Consider the following 16,223-nt stretch of genomic DNA (forward strand, 5'->3'; position numbering starts at 1 on the left):
GTGAAAAATACAGGGCAAAACTTCACTAAATCTTAAAATAATTTAGGCCAAAAGGGATTTCTGGAAGTGATTGAGCCTTAGCCCTTACTCAAAGCAGAGGCAACGTCAAAGTTAGATCAATCTGAACAGGGTCTTGTCCATGCCTGATTTTTTGCATCTCAAAGGATACATTCCTTAGCCTCTCTGGGCAACCTGTACCAAATAAAAGTCCTCTTTGCTATAAACATCATATAAAGGAAGATATTCTCTAAAGGAATATCTACACTTACATATTTGCTTATACTTTTTATCTTCAGTACATACAAATGAATAATAATTCATATATGGGTAGCATGTATACATTTTATGCCCACATGCACTTTAAAGAGAGAATAAAATGCAGCACTGGAACCACTACCCAGCACTAGGATCCATTCCTAAATGAATGATGACTTTGAGTAATGGGAATTTAGCCCATTTTTGACAAGATTCTTAGTCATATCCCAGAGATGGTGATGGGGCTACATAACCTTGGCTATAGGATGCCTGCCACTGGCACATCCTCCCACATCAGAAATGCTTCCCAGAATGATTCAAAAGAAATAATATAACTCTAGATGACAGCAAGTTATAGATACATTGAAAAGCAAAAATACCTACACTCCTCTCCTTCCCTTGATCTCTTCTCAAACTGTACAAAGAACTGTGTCCTTTCTCATTTCTTCTCATAATGGACAGGCTGTGTGGTAATCTTGGATCAGGTTTTACTGGGCATATCTACTGAGTGAAGTGCCCCACATGTTGGGGACCCTGGGCACCCTGACCACAGAGGTCTTTGCTATAGAGATGGGAATCTCTAGTTACTAAGTTCTTGAGCTTTTGTTAGTTTGAAAAATTCAAATCCCTTCCGGGAAGGTCCCTAAAACATCGGCAGAAGTAATAAATTTTGGCTTGTCTTTGTGGGAACTGCTATAAGCTGCTATATGGACTTTTTGACAGTTTTAGGTTTTGTTCTAAACAATGTCTGTTTCACAAAACATTTGGATTTTCTTCCAAAAACAAATTTTAACAAGTTTTCACCAGGTGTTCACTCACACACCAGTCCTTTCTTTGACAAAGGCTCTTCACATGTCTAACACCACATGGCATGAGCAGCTTCTCAAATGAGAGCTACATGAATCAACCTAACTCTAGGTTAGGCTGCAGTTAGGGTGGTGACCAGGTATCAAATGCACAACAAAGAATAAGGGCTGCATGTTAATTCCTTTAATTAATTATATTTTTCATTTAACTAAAATTTCCAGCCTGTGTTTTCAAAGAAGAGGTTCACTTATCCCTTTTACTTGCATACACACACACACATACACACAGGGTTCCATACACCTCTCTCACTACAAACAGCCCCCAGTACTGCCCCACTTTCCCCAATAAGGAATATGAGATTAATTTTGTTGACTTGCTTCATCCAGCATCTGCCTTCTTCACCCTATAAATCACCACACGTGCTAGCAAGGGCTCAGACTCCAGTACTAGTATTGATCCACAAGGACCTTTGAGTTAGTAGGAAAGTCTCTTTAATTATTTGGCCAACTTTCAGTGTTTTGGGGTTGTTTTGTGTGTGTGTGTGTGTGCGTGTGCTTGGTTTTTAGTTGTTGCTTTATTTTCCCTTTTTTTCAGTTTATTTATTTATTTACTTATTTTCTGGGTGGTGGGTGGTGGTTACCACATCTTTGGAACACTATCTATCATGTTTTAGTGTAATTGTCATTTAGTTTAGTTAGATTTGGAGTTTTGGTCCCCTGAGAAATACCTTCTACCTCAATCTGGCCTTCCCATGGTTGGCAACAAAATCAGAAAAAAAAGTCATTCTTTTACTTTCTCTAAGGATTTGATAACCTCTTCACTTTTCTTAGCCAGAGGTATTTTGACCTTTAATTAAAAGGAAAATTTGTTGTCTTCCATTCAGAAGGCAGCAAATAATGAACTCATTAAAATGAGGTTAGTGTTCAGGCCTCAGAGCAATAAGAGCTGAAGTCTCATTAGCAGCTAACAATCCAGAACATAGCACATAAATAAACCTAATATGGCAGAGCAAAATGCCTTGGTGCATTAAATTTGAGCAGAATCAAATGTTTACAGTCAATGATGTCTGGGGCATGAAGTTTTAATGTACTTAATAAAGGAAAGCAAATTGCTTCCTATTAGCCATGAAATGTTACTGAAGAAATTGCCCCAAAAAGTTTATTATGTAAATGAAGGATAGAGTTATAATTAACAAGGACATAGCAGAAAAATTCTCACTTCTGCACAATAGATGCACCAATTAGGGAGGCAAAAACCACAGAAATTTCAAATCTACAAAAATTGATTATATGGATTAATGTGAAATACTGCTGAATATAAATGTACTGTTAAGAAGAAACCATATCTCGTGGATGTCACAGAGAGAAGCTTCATTGACAAAATAAAGAATCAATTAACAAAAAGAAAATCACAAGTTTTGAGATATTCCTGGCAATTGGTTTTTGTATTTGAAAGAACAACCTGGAATACCTAAAATAAATAACTAAATATGAAAAAGAAGCTATTTGCTTAGGCTGGCAATGAGACATGCCAGCTTGTCCACGTGCAAATGTGCTCCACGGTTCTTTTCTTGGAAAACAATAATTATCTAGCACGATTTACTTAACTGTTCAACAAAAAAGCAATGGTGAGTAAACAGCTATTAGTTTAACACACCCCTACCCATTCAATGGGAAATGTTAATTGCATTCTTCCATAGCCTTCAACACTTACAAACAGCCTTCCTCTACTTAGAACTCTTTTAAGGCTCAGTAATGGAAGGAAAATGAGTAATCCTACTGGCTCTGAAGGAAAGATATACACTGGCAGATAGGATTTAAATACTATGGACAGTGGAAATATAAGAATAAAATAAAAATTAAAACAACAACAAAAACATACCTCCTCTACAAAATAAGATTTATCACGCTTTTTTTCCTACATTCCTCTGTATGAATCTCCTTCTTCTAAAGTTATGGGCTGTGCCTACCAGTCAAGCTTCCAAGTTTCTCCTTCAGTGACAGCATCAAGTCCTGAGGTCATGATACAAAGTCAATGAGAGTGGTGACAGGGATGGAGACAGATGAAGCTCTGGGGAGTGAGGTCTGCCAAGGAGAGGCAGGGAGAGCACAGCAAGACCTAAGCAGAGTGTGAATAGCTGTATTCACACCTGGTGGCAGGTATGATTTCCAGCTGTTAAAATTCAATAGTCCTTCCTCATCCTGCAAAATCCTTCCCTGAGTGTTATTAGAATAAAATAAATACCTTCCACCTCTTTTGAAGGCCGTGAGCCCTGGAAAGATTTCTAGCACCAGATGGCAGGGACACAGAACTCCTCCAGGCTGCAACGCCCAGGAGCCAGTGGGCAGCAACCCTGCTTGAACAACAGCCATCCTTGTTTCAGCACTAGAAAGCAGGGGTTTAATCACTCACAAGCATGCAAGGAGGATGATGAAAAAAAGTCATCAGCTCTTTTCTTGTCATGGTACTGTGTGCTGTTAAAGTCTGCACCCTGTAGGATATAAAATTCTTATTATTTACTCTGCAAATTTACTGGTGAGGGCAGTGTAGGTCATTAGAAATTTTGTTCAAATATATATTCTGTGAAAGTAGGGAAGGTAAACCCTAATCACCTGGGGAGGTGTTTTGGAATGCTGTTTCCCATCCTCTACAAAAAGGTAAGCAGTGACAAAATGCATAAGGTTAACAGTATCCTCTTAGTATTGAAACAGAGTGAAGTCATGAAAATGAAATTTAGCCACATATCATTGAAGTTAATATGCATATATGGAAATGGCAATAAAACCAAGTATTTGGGACCAAGGCAAATATAGTTTGAGTGACAGATTTGCCCTTTAGACAGAGAAAAATGCTTGACACACTGCAGGTTACAGGATTTACATCTTAATCCTCACTCTGAAATTTTAATGAGACCTCACTGGGATGTAAAGCTTCTGCCCATCTTCCAGTTCTGTGATCTTATTGAAACGTGAGTGTGAGGGAATTTAGAGAAAGAAAAAAAAATAAAGTGATATAATGACAGTTCTTTTGCATACCTTCTTGTACTATACATTAAAAGATAATTTCTCAAGGTGCTCTTTCCTCAAAGGAAAACTGAATTGATTTTTCTAAGCCCATCAGTCTTCCTCAACATATATAAAATGCTCTACTTAGCTTGGGAGGTTATATTTTAACATATAACAACTCAGATTCTCTGCTTATGACTCTAATGGAGTCAGTTTAGTGACTTTTTTAATCAACTGGGGATATTCCTCAATTTCCTAGAGATTAATGCCACTATTAGCTAAGGTTAAATGTGTTGGTGAATATTTATATAGTATGTAGATAGAGCCACAACATGTGAAATTGTCACAGAAATTAAATGATAATTTATTAAATGTCTGGCAGTATAGGCTGGAAAACTTAATGTATCTCAAGACACAATGCTCAAGCACATAATTTACTGCAATAAGATTGTTACACTCATTTCCTTTAGCAACATATACACTAGGTGACTGCAACGGCTGATAACCACTGTTTATGTCTTCTTTAACATTCAATCAACATCTCTGTTGGAACAAACATAAAATGAAGACACACCTTCTGATGTCTTCTGAAGTGGCGTGGCACCCAAACAACACCTTTATCAACAATGACTGTTAGCAAATGAAGCTTTAGTAGAGACTAGAGCTCCAACATCCATAGCCTCTAAATATACTGTAGTTAACATGCAATCAGTACCTTTAGAAAGTTAATGTCCTACCATGAAAGCTGACAGCAGCCGACAGCACCTCCTAACCCAGTGCAACACAAAGGAAATATCAGAAATTGTGCAACCAGTGATTTGTTTTGCTTGGCTCCCATATGGATTAGGATTGCATAGGCCACCAATCTGCATTTCAGCTTCTTAAATCCATGATTCGTCATTTTATAAGGGACTAATTACACTTTGGATACAAATAGTTCTTTCCTTTCTTCCAGTTAATACCAGTGAGTTGAACAAAATGGTGATGCTGTCTTCCTGTAGTGTAAAGTGAAATTCCTAATGAACAAACAAAATTCAATCTTTTGAAATGAAAGGAAATTTTAGCTGGACTTTGGGCTGCGTGTAAACCATTGTGATCACTTTGTCTTTGAACATTACTAGAACATGAACATTTGATCAATAGAAATGTTATTAGTAGATGATGTGAAAAGTTCTAGAGAGCCACATAATGGAGACATGGAAAATTGATGAAAATAGAGTTTATAACCCATTCAACAGTGGCAAAATGTATAGGGAGATGAATGCACTATCCATTTCGCATACATAGCACATCCAGATTATGTGAGCTGATGATTCAAAGCAGACATCTGCATAGCAAGGACTATCTTTAGAAGCAGCGCAGAGATGATGACCTAACAATAGAGGTAGACAACTCATGCAGACAGAACCATTATCTTTTTCTGTGTTTGTTGGAAACGTGTGCAAGAAAAAACACACATTAGATAGATTACCAGGACTACACCTATTCTGTACGCAATATACTTGTCCTTGCTTTTGTTTAGATTAGTCTTATCCTTTTCACGGAGGAGAAATAAAATAAACATGAATTTAATTATGTTCATGAGAAAAATGGATGTTACTTCTACTATAGGTTAAAATTTGACTTTAACAAATAACCCTGAATTTGGTGATTAAACACAATCAAATATGTTTCTGCAGGTAAGTAAACCCCAATGCCTCCACACCTGGATGGTAAGCAGTATTTCTAACTTTGGAGTTTAAGCACATTTTATCAAGCCTCATTAATAACTCCAAATGTGGGTTGCTTAGTGATTTAGTGTACCACTAACTCTCAATGACTGGATTCAAGTCCTGCCATAGATCATTGCAAATAATATACAGTATTTTGGTCTGTCATGTACTTCACCACTTAGAAACTACTACTAGCATTGCTTGATCATCAAACTGATGGAGCAGATTAAGCTAACTGTGATAGTGTTAAAAAAAGAAAAAGGAAAAAAGAAGAATAACCTCAAAATGAAATGTGAAATATTTAACAGGATCTTCTTTGTTTTATCTCCTCAGCTGGACACAATTTTCTAAAATGAGGCATTCAAAAATTAATACTCTCTTTTCTAAATGCATGTTAATTTCTTATTTATTTCAGGCTTTACTAGAGACTCAAAATTTACTGCGCACTCAGGTTGCAAATTTTACCTTCAACCTTGGATTTTCAGGAAAATTTTACCATACAGGTAAGAAGGAACTTCATGTTTTCAGGAAGCTACAGATAAATAGGTGACAGGATTTTAAGCCCAGATTTAGACATGCCTTTTTTTAATTAAAGTACTGACTTGGTAGAGGAGTGGGAAATATATGCTCCACCATTTTAGCATCCAGAGTCTTATTCACTGTCCACTGGGGCAAGAATAGCCTATGCATAAAGTTATTAGGAATACGTAGATGTCATTGGTGCTTTTCTGAAAGATACATGGTAGTAAACCGAGTGTTGTAAAAGGAGAAAAGGAGCTGCCAAGATCTCTACAATTCTGCACAACGCATGAGAGCAGAGAAGACATACTAAAGATTTACCTGCGTGACAGATACAAAGAAATACATAAGACTGAAAGAAAACATTTCTCATAACCTCTAAAGATGCAGATGTACTTAAATGGGACACATAAGACTTTGTTATGATTAGAAGTTATTTATTTTAACAATCTGAAAACTGGGAAGGAAGATGAAGGTAGAATCATGCAGTTCAGAAGTACAGTCTTTTTCCAAGAAAAGGGAAAACAAGATGAAAATAACTGTAATTAAAATACTGTTACCTCTGTACTGGATGCAGGAACAAGTTGTACACCCACACCATGCTTCCATGGAAGATTAGGTGCTTTTACATGTCCTTTTTATGACTCCTCTCTCTCTTTTGTACCACTTCTGTGCTGCACAATGTCTCCTCTCCACCTTTTACTCCCTCCCTTCCCCTTCATCTTCTTTCCTCTAAGACAAAAAGACATATTTAGAGACTCACTGCAACAGAGACATGTACTGTCCTTTTCCTTGTACTGCACCTTTCTCATCTTTCAAGACTCAAGAATTCTCAGCTGCCAATACATTCAACCACATCTGATGCTTCTTGCCCAAGTGGCACTTTGTAGGCTGGGAATCATTTAGAGGAGATGTGGAGGCATTGCAACAGCAAAATGATGCGAGAAGTTTAGAAGCAAGGAATGATACAGTCCTAGCTGTAACAGGTCACAAGGTAGCTGCGTAGTACAGCAGGAAGATGAAGATTCCCTGTCACAATGTAAATGCAGCAGTAGTCGCCATTTCATTGCCAGCATGTGAACATGATGCTAGACAGCTCATCTACCTCTTATGCCTCTACTTCATCATCAATTAGAAGAGTAAAAAGGACCCTGGGAGAGAAGGGAATGAGAAATCATTTGAAAGATAATTAGAGAGAAGGAAACCAAAATTATTCATTTGTGTTACTGTTGCTCTCAGGCACCACTGAAAGTCCAGGCTGTTTTCTCCTTGTGCGGACACATAATGCTAGGCAACTGCTGCCCAGGAAACCTTACAGACTAAAGAAATAAGCAGCAGAGTCTGAGAAAAATGAGATGTAGAGAGAGATGGAATTACTTGCCTGGAGTCATATAACAAGCCACTGGCAGACCTGTGATTAGGGAAGAACTTTGGAGACAGACCTTCAGTATTCTCCTCACTTCATCTTGACCTGACTGTATAGTTAGCTCTTCTGGAGATTAATTGGACATACACTTAATACAGCAAAATAAACAAAATTGCCCAAGGCTCTGAGCAGCTCTGAAGCAGGATGCTGCTCCATTGCAGCTATCTACAAAGTGAAGCTGATATCAGACGTTTCAGTGTCCACCACAGAAAGACAATTCAAGGAGGAGAAGAGGTGGAAAAGGAGATAATTTATTACTAATATTATAAGATTAAGGAAGTGGTTGGCAGAAAATGTGAAGCTTTCCTACAAAAGCACACTTTACCTCCCAAAGCACTTTTTCTGACAGTCTCACTCATCTCCATTTGCTGTTACTATTTCTTAGTGAAGCCAGTTCCTACTAGCCAACAGGTTTCATTGCCCTGCTTGTATAACACTGACCAATTTGATTCACTACTGCCACTACAGCAAGAGAATATAGGAGAACGTGCATGTTTGCCTGCCCTCCTAAGGATCTCAAGGAATACCAAAATAGCACAAAACTACTTAATGAGATGAAGCATGCCATTGCCTCCATTAAGAGACACGCTGCTGTCTGTACTCAGTGAAGTATTCAAGTTTTTAAGTGAGCACTTCATTTGCAGGTCAGCAGTGGCATTTGTCATATCAGTTTAGCAGAAAGATTCTAAAGTATTCTCTATGCAATATACACTTTATTGACTCATAATAAATAAAACATGGAAAAGTATTCTTTAATTACTCTAAATGTAGCTCGTTTACCCCCAGAGGCTTTTAGTATCAGATATTCAACATGTTTTATTAGTGCACCGAGATTGCTGTGCCTTATTGACTTCTTTAATGTGTGATTTTGCTTGCCTTTCCAGAACTAGGCTCACTTTAAACCTACAGGAGGGAGATGATCTTGGGAACGTGTTGGCATATTAAACAGTTATGCATTTTCACTGAAAGACACTGCTGACTTCTGCATGACAAATACCAATCCTATTTGGCTTGCCTGCATACCAGTACAATAACTGACACATCTTAATACTATCACCATTCCCTCCTGTAGCACAGGTATACTATGCACTTTAGATGTGAGACTGATAGATTAAAATAAAAAGAGCACAGATTACTGGTTATGCAGTTTTAGCAAATATCTTCTGCTTGTTTACACTATGGCAATAGAGATGAAAATTTGCATTTGAAATTTCTAAGACTATTGATGGCAACTTCAATCTTAGTTTCAGTCTTGAGCTTGAGAGCTCTAAGTTGCTGTAGGTTCAAAATGAAGGTTTATTTATTACATGCAATCGAACACTGAATTATTATCCACCTGTGCAAAGTGCATTCTGTCTTTCAAAGCAGATATATGTTTATCTTCTTGATCGTAGGTCTACTGCAGTTTTCAGATTTCATACTAAAATGAAGACAGAAAGTCACATAGAGAAAGCTGTTTATACAGGAATTGAAAACTTCACAATTTCTTATTTTGCTTTCAATACTTTAAACAAGATGTTGGGCAAAAAATATTCAAAATATATAAGCACTTCACAAACATTAAACTTCTGACTTTTTAAAAAATACCTCTACCAAAACAAAAAAAAAACCAAAACAAAACAAAAAAAAAAACAAAAACCAAAACATTCTTTTTGGAGCCTATAAAGAACATAGTCCTCCAGAAGTGAAAACTTCACCAAGTGTTAAACTTCAAGCCTTGCTGCTCCAACTTTGCCACTTTGTCTGTATAATATGGGGAAGTGTTTTATCTTGTTTATCTTTGCTATAGTAAAACATACATGTTTGCAAATTTTGATGAATTGTACCTAAATTCATAAATAGATCAATATAAAATGTGATATAAAATAATGTATCTAAACAATCATACTTTTTGCCGTGTGCGCCCACTTTAATAAGGCAATTAATTATCATTCAGCCTAAATCTTACGTCAAATAATTACAGTTCTTTATTATATTTACCCTTTTCTCTTCTTCCTGCTTAGAAACAGGAATGTCTATGTTAATTTTCTCCCCTCTGATTGCACTTCCCTGGGAAAGTGCAAGTGAATATATTCCAAGAAACAAGACAGTAGGCATTAAAAAATGGTCCCTTTGTTTCAGGAAGAAGTTCCCCCCCAAATAAAGTTGTTTCCCTCTTTTCCAGAAGGGCTCCCATCAGCAGGAGCAACCTTATGCTACAGGGGAGAATAAACTGATTCACTGATGCTAGGTAAAAGTTTCAAATAAAAGCTCCCTTTGTGTAGTAGCATTCTTCAAAACAGACCTGTAAAAGTGAAAAATGAAGAGCTGAAGTGCATGCACTGAGCAGCTTTCTCTATGTGTTCCTGCTTCATACCACAGAAATAAACAGTGATATCCACGGATTATTTTCTTCCAATGATTTTTGCAAACACTGAAAGGCCCATAGAGAGAAAGCAATCCATGTTTGCATCAGTAGACTGATTTGGACAATTATTTCTTTAACTGAAGCTAAATAAAGGCATTTAAATTAAGATGATAAAGAAACAAGACAGGAGAGTGCAATAAACTGAATGTTGTTCGGTAATTTGAGGGTAAAGTTAGTGGAAACATAACTTTTTCTTCCTAGATTAAGAAAGCACTGGAGACATATGTCTGCAAACTGTGGAAGCAGCATTGTATCATTTCTTAGATAGGTGGGTTTGATTTGTTATAAGCATACATGTTTCTGCCTGACACAGATATTCTTCACTAACATAGGAATTCTAATCCTTTTAACTTAGAGATTGAACATGGCAAGAATAGAATATCAAACCATAGGAAACATGTAGAACTTTTTTCATTGTTTTTGTGTTTACCCCATTTTTGAAACTTTTTTCATGTTTTATCAGAAAGTATAAGATTCCACTTTGCTGAGGTTAATGAGGTAGCTGTAAAGCGTGAGTTTTAGCAAGCCACTTTTACACAGCACTCTGCAGGGCCACCAAGCCAGCTTCAGCTATGCACTGTCAACTGGAACCAAAGCAGGTGGTTACAAGTCATGCAGTCATTAAGGTTGGAAAAGACCTCTGTGACTATCCATTCCACCTGTCCAGCTACCATCAATATCTCCTACTAAACCATGTTCCTCAGTATCATGTCTTCACATCTTTTGAGCACTTTGAGGGATAGTGACTCAGCTACCTCTGTGGACAGTCCATCTAATCTCCATCTTCACTGGGAGCCTGAACTTCTGAAAACCTCCACTGTATTACATAGAACAGCAATTCACTCTTAAAACTTGCATTGTGTTAGAAATACAGTCAATTAACATAGTGTCAGAAATAGAAAGAGATAGCCATCATCCGTGGTATTTCATCTCATTCCTTCTGTGATATTTTAGAGATTGTCCATAGCATAGTGAGAAATCAGGGCCACAGACCCAGGGTTTTATAGCAGCCTCTATCTTGAAAACAAACTTTTCTAGTATTTTTTTTTTCTCTTCTTCTATCTTTTGCAGGCACTGAGGAGGAAGATGAAGGTGATGATTTGCTGTTGAGATCTGTGGATGAGTTTTGGTGGTTTCCCCACATGTGGAGTCACATGCAGCCTCATCTCTTCCACAATGAGTCGTCATTGGTGGAGCAGATGATCCTCAACAAAGAATTTGCACTAGTAAGTAAGAGTTACCAGATGGATCACCTTTGCATATAAATACTACAAGGAAAGCATGGCTATAATGTTTGTAGTATATGTATGTTTAAATAGGCATAAAAGTAAGGTTGCAAGATTGGTAACTCAGTCCTAAAAAAGAAGCACTCTGCCTCAAACTTGGGCTGCATTTTGCCTTTTTCTCCGGGACAGGCTTTCTGGATAGGAAGCAGTCCATCGACCTTGTCTTACAAGACCACAGGGATCAGAAGCAGGAAACTCTTGGCATATGTCTTTTAGCCTTTTGAGCTTTAGGAAGGGAATTATACACAGGTTCTTAGCTCCTTGACGTCTGGTGCAAACACCTTCAGAATTCGAGGGTGAAAGCTTCCATCAACTTTGTGAAATGTTGTGCACGGTTTGTGAGAAATCTTGAAGCTAATGAGGTAAATAAGTGAAGCTCTGGGACTTCAGAGTGCTTTTTCAGATGACCTGAAAATATGCTTTTTCACATAGCTAAGCTGTTCGTAATGCTTATAGATAACATTTCCTTTTTTGCTTGTTTCTGTTGTTAACTTACAAGAGCCGTCCTTCTAGCACTGCCCAGAGCTCAGAGCACTTACACTCAGAGGTCACATGGAAACCACTTAAGAGTCCATTCAGGGTAATTCTACTCAGTTAAGCAGCATCACAAAAAAAAAAAAAAAAAAAAAAAAAAAAAAAAAAAAAAAAAAAAGAAAAAGAAAAAAAGCCGAAGTCTGCAAATGCTCTCTTTGGAAAAGACACTTATGTGGACTTTGACAAGGCACAGAAATGCCAAGTAACCTGTGCCACTCAAGAGAGCAGAGTAGCACAGTGAAGCTTTCTCTGCTGCTTAGGGAGCACAAAGCTCAGTCCCTCACAGCTCAGAAAGGGCAGCCAGCAGCAGACCCTGCTCCCCATCCCTCACATGAGCCAAGAGGCATCAGGAAGCCAAGCCAAGACAGATGCCTTAACAAGCAGTTGGAAGTAATTTATTCCCTTGTTTATGAAAATATTTTCCTAACAACCTTTAAAGCAAATTCATTAAAAATGGCTTAACCACTTACTCTTCTCTCTAGATTACCTCCCTCATCCGCATCTTTGTAGGAAATCAGTGCAGAGGCATTTTGGATGACTTTTCTCTTCTACAGATCAGTGTTACTGTTAGCTTTCACTCCCGGCTGTTCATGTCCTTTGTTTGACCTGGACTAACTGCTGCAGAGACCTAAGGAATCTATACATAGTTGAGATTTTAAATGCAAGAACAATTTAAGTAATTCCTATCCCAAGTACATATGGACTATTCATCTTTAAACCTACAGGAAAATTTTCCTAGTATTTTCAGGTAACATGATGTCTTTTAGGTCAAATCACTTTCAGAAATAAAATCTATAATGCAGCCTGAAAACAGAGCTTGTAATAGAATGTTTGCAACTTCAGCTACAGAAAGATAAAGCCCATCTTCCTATCATCATTGAAGGGTAGAGACTCCTTTGGGTGCCTATAAATAAGGGGCTGATGTCAGGGAAAGGCTGCAGTTATTACAGCTTTATTTCCTGCTAACATTTGGACAGGGGTTGTACCAACCTCTCAACCTTGAATCGATACAAGCTCTGCAATTTACTTATGAGAACATTTCTTTTCAAAAGGCTTCCTTTGAAGTCCACTCTGGGGTAGAAATTTGTCTTCCTGATATGACAGCCTCCCTGATATCTAACAGAGCTTCCAGCTATGGCTCCAGAGTAGCCTTGTGCTTTTCTTTCACATCTTCTTTGAGAAAGGAACTCCCTTTCCTACAACTGCACTTCTTTAAGTCTTCCAAAATGAAAGCAAGTCCTTTTTATTATTCTTTTACTTCACAGCATGTTTCCAAATTTAAATTATAGGTCCAGAACAGTAAATAGTAAATCTGCTTAGCGCTATAAATCTTATTTGTGCTCTATTATCTTTATTTAGCACCTTACTCAAGGGAATACAGCTTGACGTTTATGCCATTTTCTCACACATTTCCTATTTATTGAACATATCTGCCCACCTCCTGTTTTAACTGTAAGTAGAGAAAACACTTTGCCAGTTTGTGCAAGGAAAGTTGCAGTAATTATTCAGAAGTATGATCACATTCATTTTTCAGCGGATGTATTTCTTTGTTCATTTCTTAAACACTATGAGAAGGAAATGAATTCTTCAAGATGGGAGAGCAAATAATTATACCAGAAAAGAGAAAACAAGGCTGCTTTAACATCCCAAAAATCACCACCACAACAATATATATATATATTTATATTATATATATATAGATAGATATATATATATATATATCTTCATTAATACCTGTCAGTTCCTCAGGGCATTTCCATTTTGGAAGAAACATCACACTGACTGGGAACCTGGACCTTAAAGGCTAAATCTAAATCCCTTCACAGTCAGCAGTTTCTTCGCGCAAGGGAGCATGAGGCTCAGGAGTGGTGATGTTCACTTGGAGAAAACATTTCAGGAAAGGAATGTTCTTCTCTGAGTGCTGTGGATTAAAGTCAAGCTTAACAAACATAAGTCAGTTTATCTGAAACACAGTATTTCATGGATATTATCACATGGAGTTATAAATGTACACAAGCACAACTTTTATTGGCTCTTGCATTCACACAATGTATAATCTTTGGTTTGCAGAAGCTTGACCGTAAATACAGTCTGCTGGATACAGGAAAGAAACGCAGGTGTTACAGCCAGCAGCTGGATAAAACACCTTGTTCTGTTCTACACTGGTACGTCCGCACCTCAGAGTGAGGCTCTATAATTGAGGCTATAATTGCAGCCTGCTTCAAACAGATACATCACAAAATACTCATAGGAATCAGGTAGCTAAACAAATTTGTATACGTACAACCTATTGCTAATTAGTTGTTCTATTACCTTGATTTCAGTGTAGATAAGTAAACCTCTGTGGATACGTAAACCTCTGGGGTTTATAAAAACATCAGTCTTTAAAGAATTCCCTTTACCTGTAAACCGCTTGTGAATCAAAGGAAACCACCTTTAATATGAGCATATCAGATCTTCTAATGATCACGGAGACATTCCTCATTTCTGCAGTTCCATATCTAGATGGTGAGAGGAAGTTGTTTTCTGACATCTTTCATACACGCTGTTGCCACACTGCCCTAGATCTATCAAGAAATGAAGGAAGTTCTGCTTAACAAAACCCCTGCTAACACATACCTGAGCTATGGCCCCACAGCTGCCAGTGTCCATCTCCCACATCACTAATAATAGATAATAGATAATAGCCTCGTGCGTGTTGGAAAGGACCTTAGAGATCATCGAGTCCAACCTCTGTGATTCGAGCCTCTGTGTAGCAGAGCGGCACTTCTACCACTTGCGCCACAGGGGGGATTTGAACCCAGGCCCCAGTACAGCCTCAGGCTCTGAGAGAAGGGTATAACAGCTATAGGAAATTAATGCCTGGTAGAATTCCATGTGGCCTCCGAGGTTTCTGCTGTTTCAGAGTATATTTCCCTTGCATACAGAGGAGGGCAAACCCAAGCCCTGCACTGTTGATGCACTGTTGACGCACTCAGTATATTCATGTTTCATTCTTCCCTCACTTTTCATAGATAAAGTGTGAAGTTTTTTTCTTTAGATTTTGGTCTTTATCTCTGTTTGTAACCCTCTGGGGCAGATTTATGCCAGAAAGCCTGAACAAGCAGACACCAGAGCAAGTGACTTAAACTTCAGTAAAGCAAGTTGCAGACTAACCATTACTTTGTTATTCTAACACCTTATTATTTATGCATATACAGATGGTACATTTCAAAGCTCAGCTAAAGGAAAATGATATTTACTTTGATTATTAATTTGTTCTGTCAATAATATTTTGAGGGTTGTTTTATTGTCTTCTTTTTCTACCAGAGGATTCCTAAATCCTTTACAGACATTAATGGATTAAGCTTTGCAAACTGATAAGATCACAAGTATTATTATTCTTATGTCTTTATAGGCCAGACAACTGATCCAGAGGTAAACAAATCGTAAGCAGACGTCTCTGGTAGCCTACATTCCAAAAATAAAACAAACCAAGATCTGCTGATTTTTACTGCCAACCTTTAATCATAAAATATTCTTCCTCTCTCTCTTGTGCATCCTTATCTTACAGAAACTAGGATATATTTAATCCAAAGCCTGTAGCTCTTTATTTTGTCCCTTGATTTATTTGCTCTCTAATTATCTTCTGCTCTCATTTGTGAACATATGCACTTAAAGCACTGTAGAAATAGGGCAAAAATTATCATAGGCTGTAAAAACATCACTATGATCTGATATGAAGTGAGATGCACCTACACAAAACAAATCAATTCAGAGCCCTTCTAGTATTGCTCCTTTGATTCAATTTCCTGATTATAAACCAACTGGATTCACATAAGCACTTCTCCTGCCTAAAACACCTGAAATGCCCACACCAAAGAGAAACCATGAGCTTTTAATACACATTTTAAATAACAAGAATACAAATACAGTAACTATATATCAGATGCAAAGCATTTACCTGTGACAGAAGAATTAAATTTTCCCCATTATTAATATCTGTAGGTAATGCTGGGAAAGACCTCCTGCAAGCCACTGACCCCAAGAACAGTTATAGTCACTCCAACCTGATATACTCTTCCATAAAACTAAGAAAAATACTTTACTTTTGCACAACATAAGCCTCTGTCTCTTAACAATAACTTCTTATTTGCTGAATCATTTTGTCTAGCCAGAGAATTTTTAAACATGATTTTAACAGTTTAGAATTGAACTAAAATTAAAGGATGAAGTATTTATTCGATAAAACTATCCAGAAATAAAAACAAAATTTTGTGTTTGGGGAGGCTA

General features: G+C 37.5%; 1 protein-coding gene across 4 annotated transcripts in view; it reads left to right on the plus strand.

Moving 5' to 3' along the window:
- The window catches only part of NDST4 (N-deacetylase and N-sulfotransferase 4), a 104,611-nt gene that overhangs the window by 39,973 nt on the left and 48,415 nt on the right, over nt 1-16,223 (plus strand). For all 4 annotated transcript variants that reach the window (XM_032444374.1, XM_032444373.1, XM_015861948.2 and 1 more), the window contains 2 exons: nt 6,195-6,282; nt 11,203-11,357. In XM_032444374.1, coding sequence (XP_032300265.1) covers nt 6,195-6,282; nt 11,203-11,357 — 243 coding nt within the window. The remainder of the gene's footprint in view (nt 1-6,194; nt 6,283-11,202; nt 11,358-16,223) is intronic.

The sequence above is a fragment of the Coturnix japonica genome, chromosome 4, assembly GCF_001577835.2.
Source record: "Coturnix japonica isolate 7356 chromosome 4, Coturnix japonica 2.1, whole genome shotgun sequence".
Taxonomy (NCBI): Eukaryota; Metazoa; Chordata; class Aves; order Galliformes; family Phasianidae; genus Coturnix; species Coturnix japonica.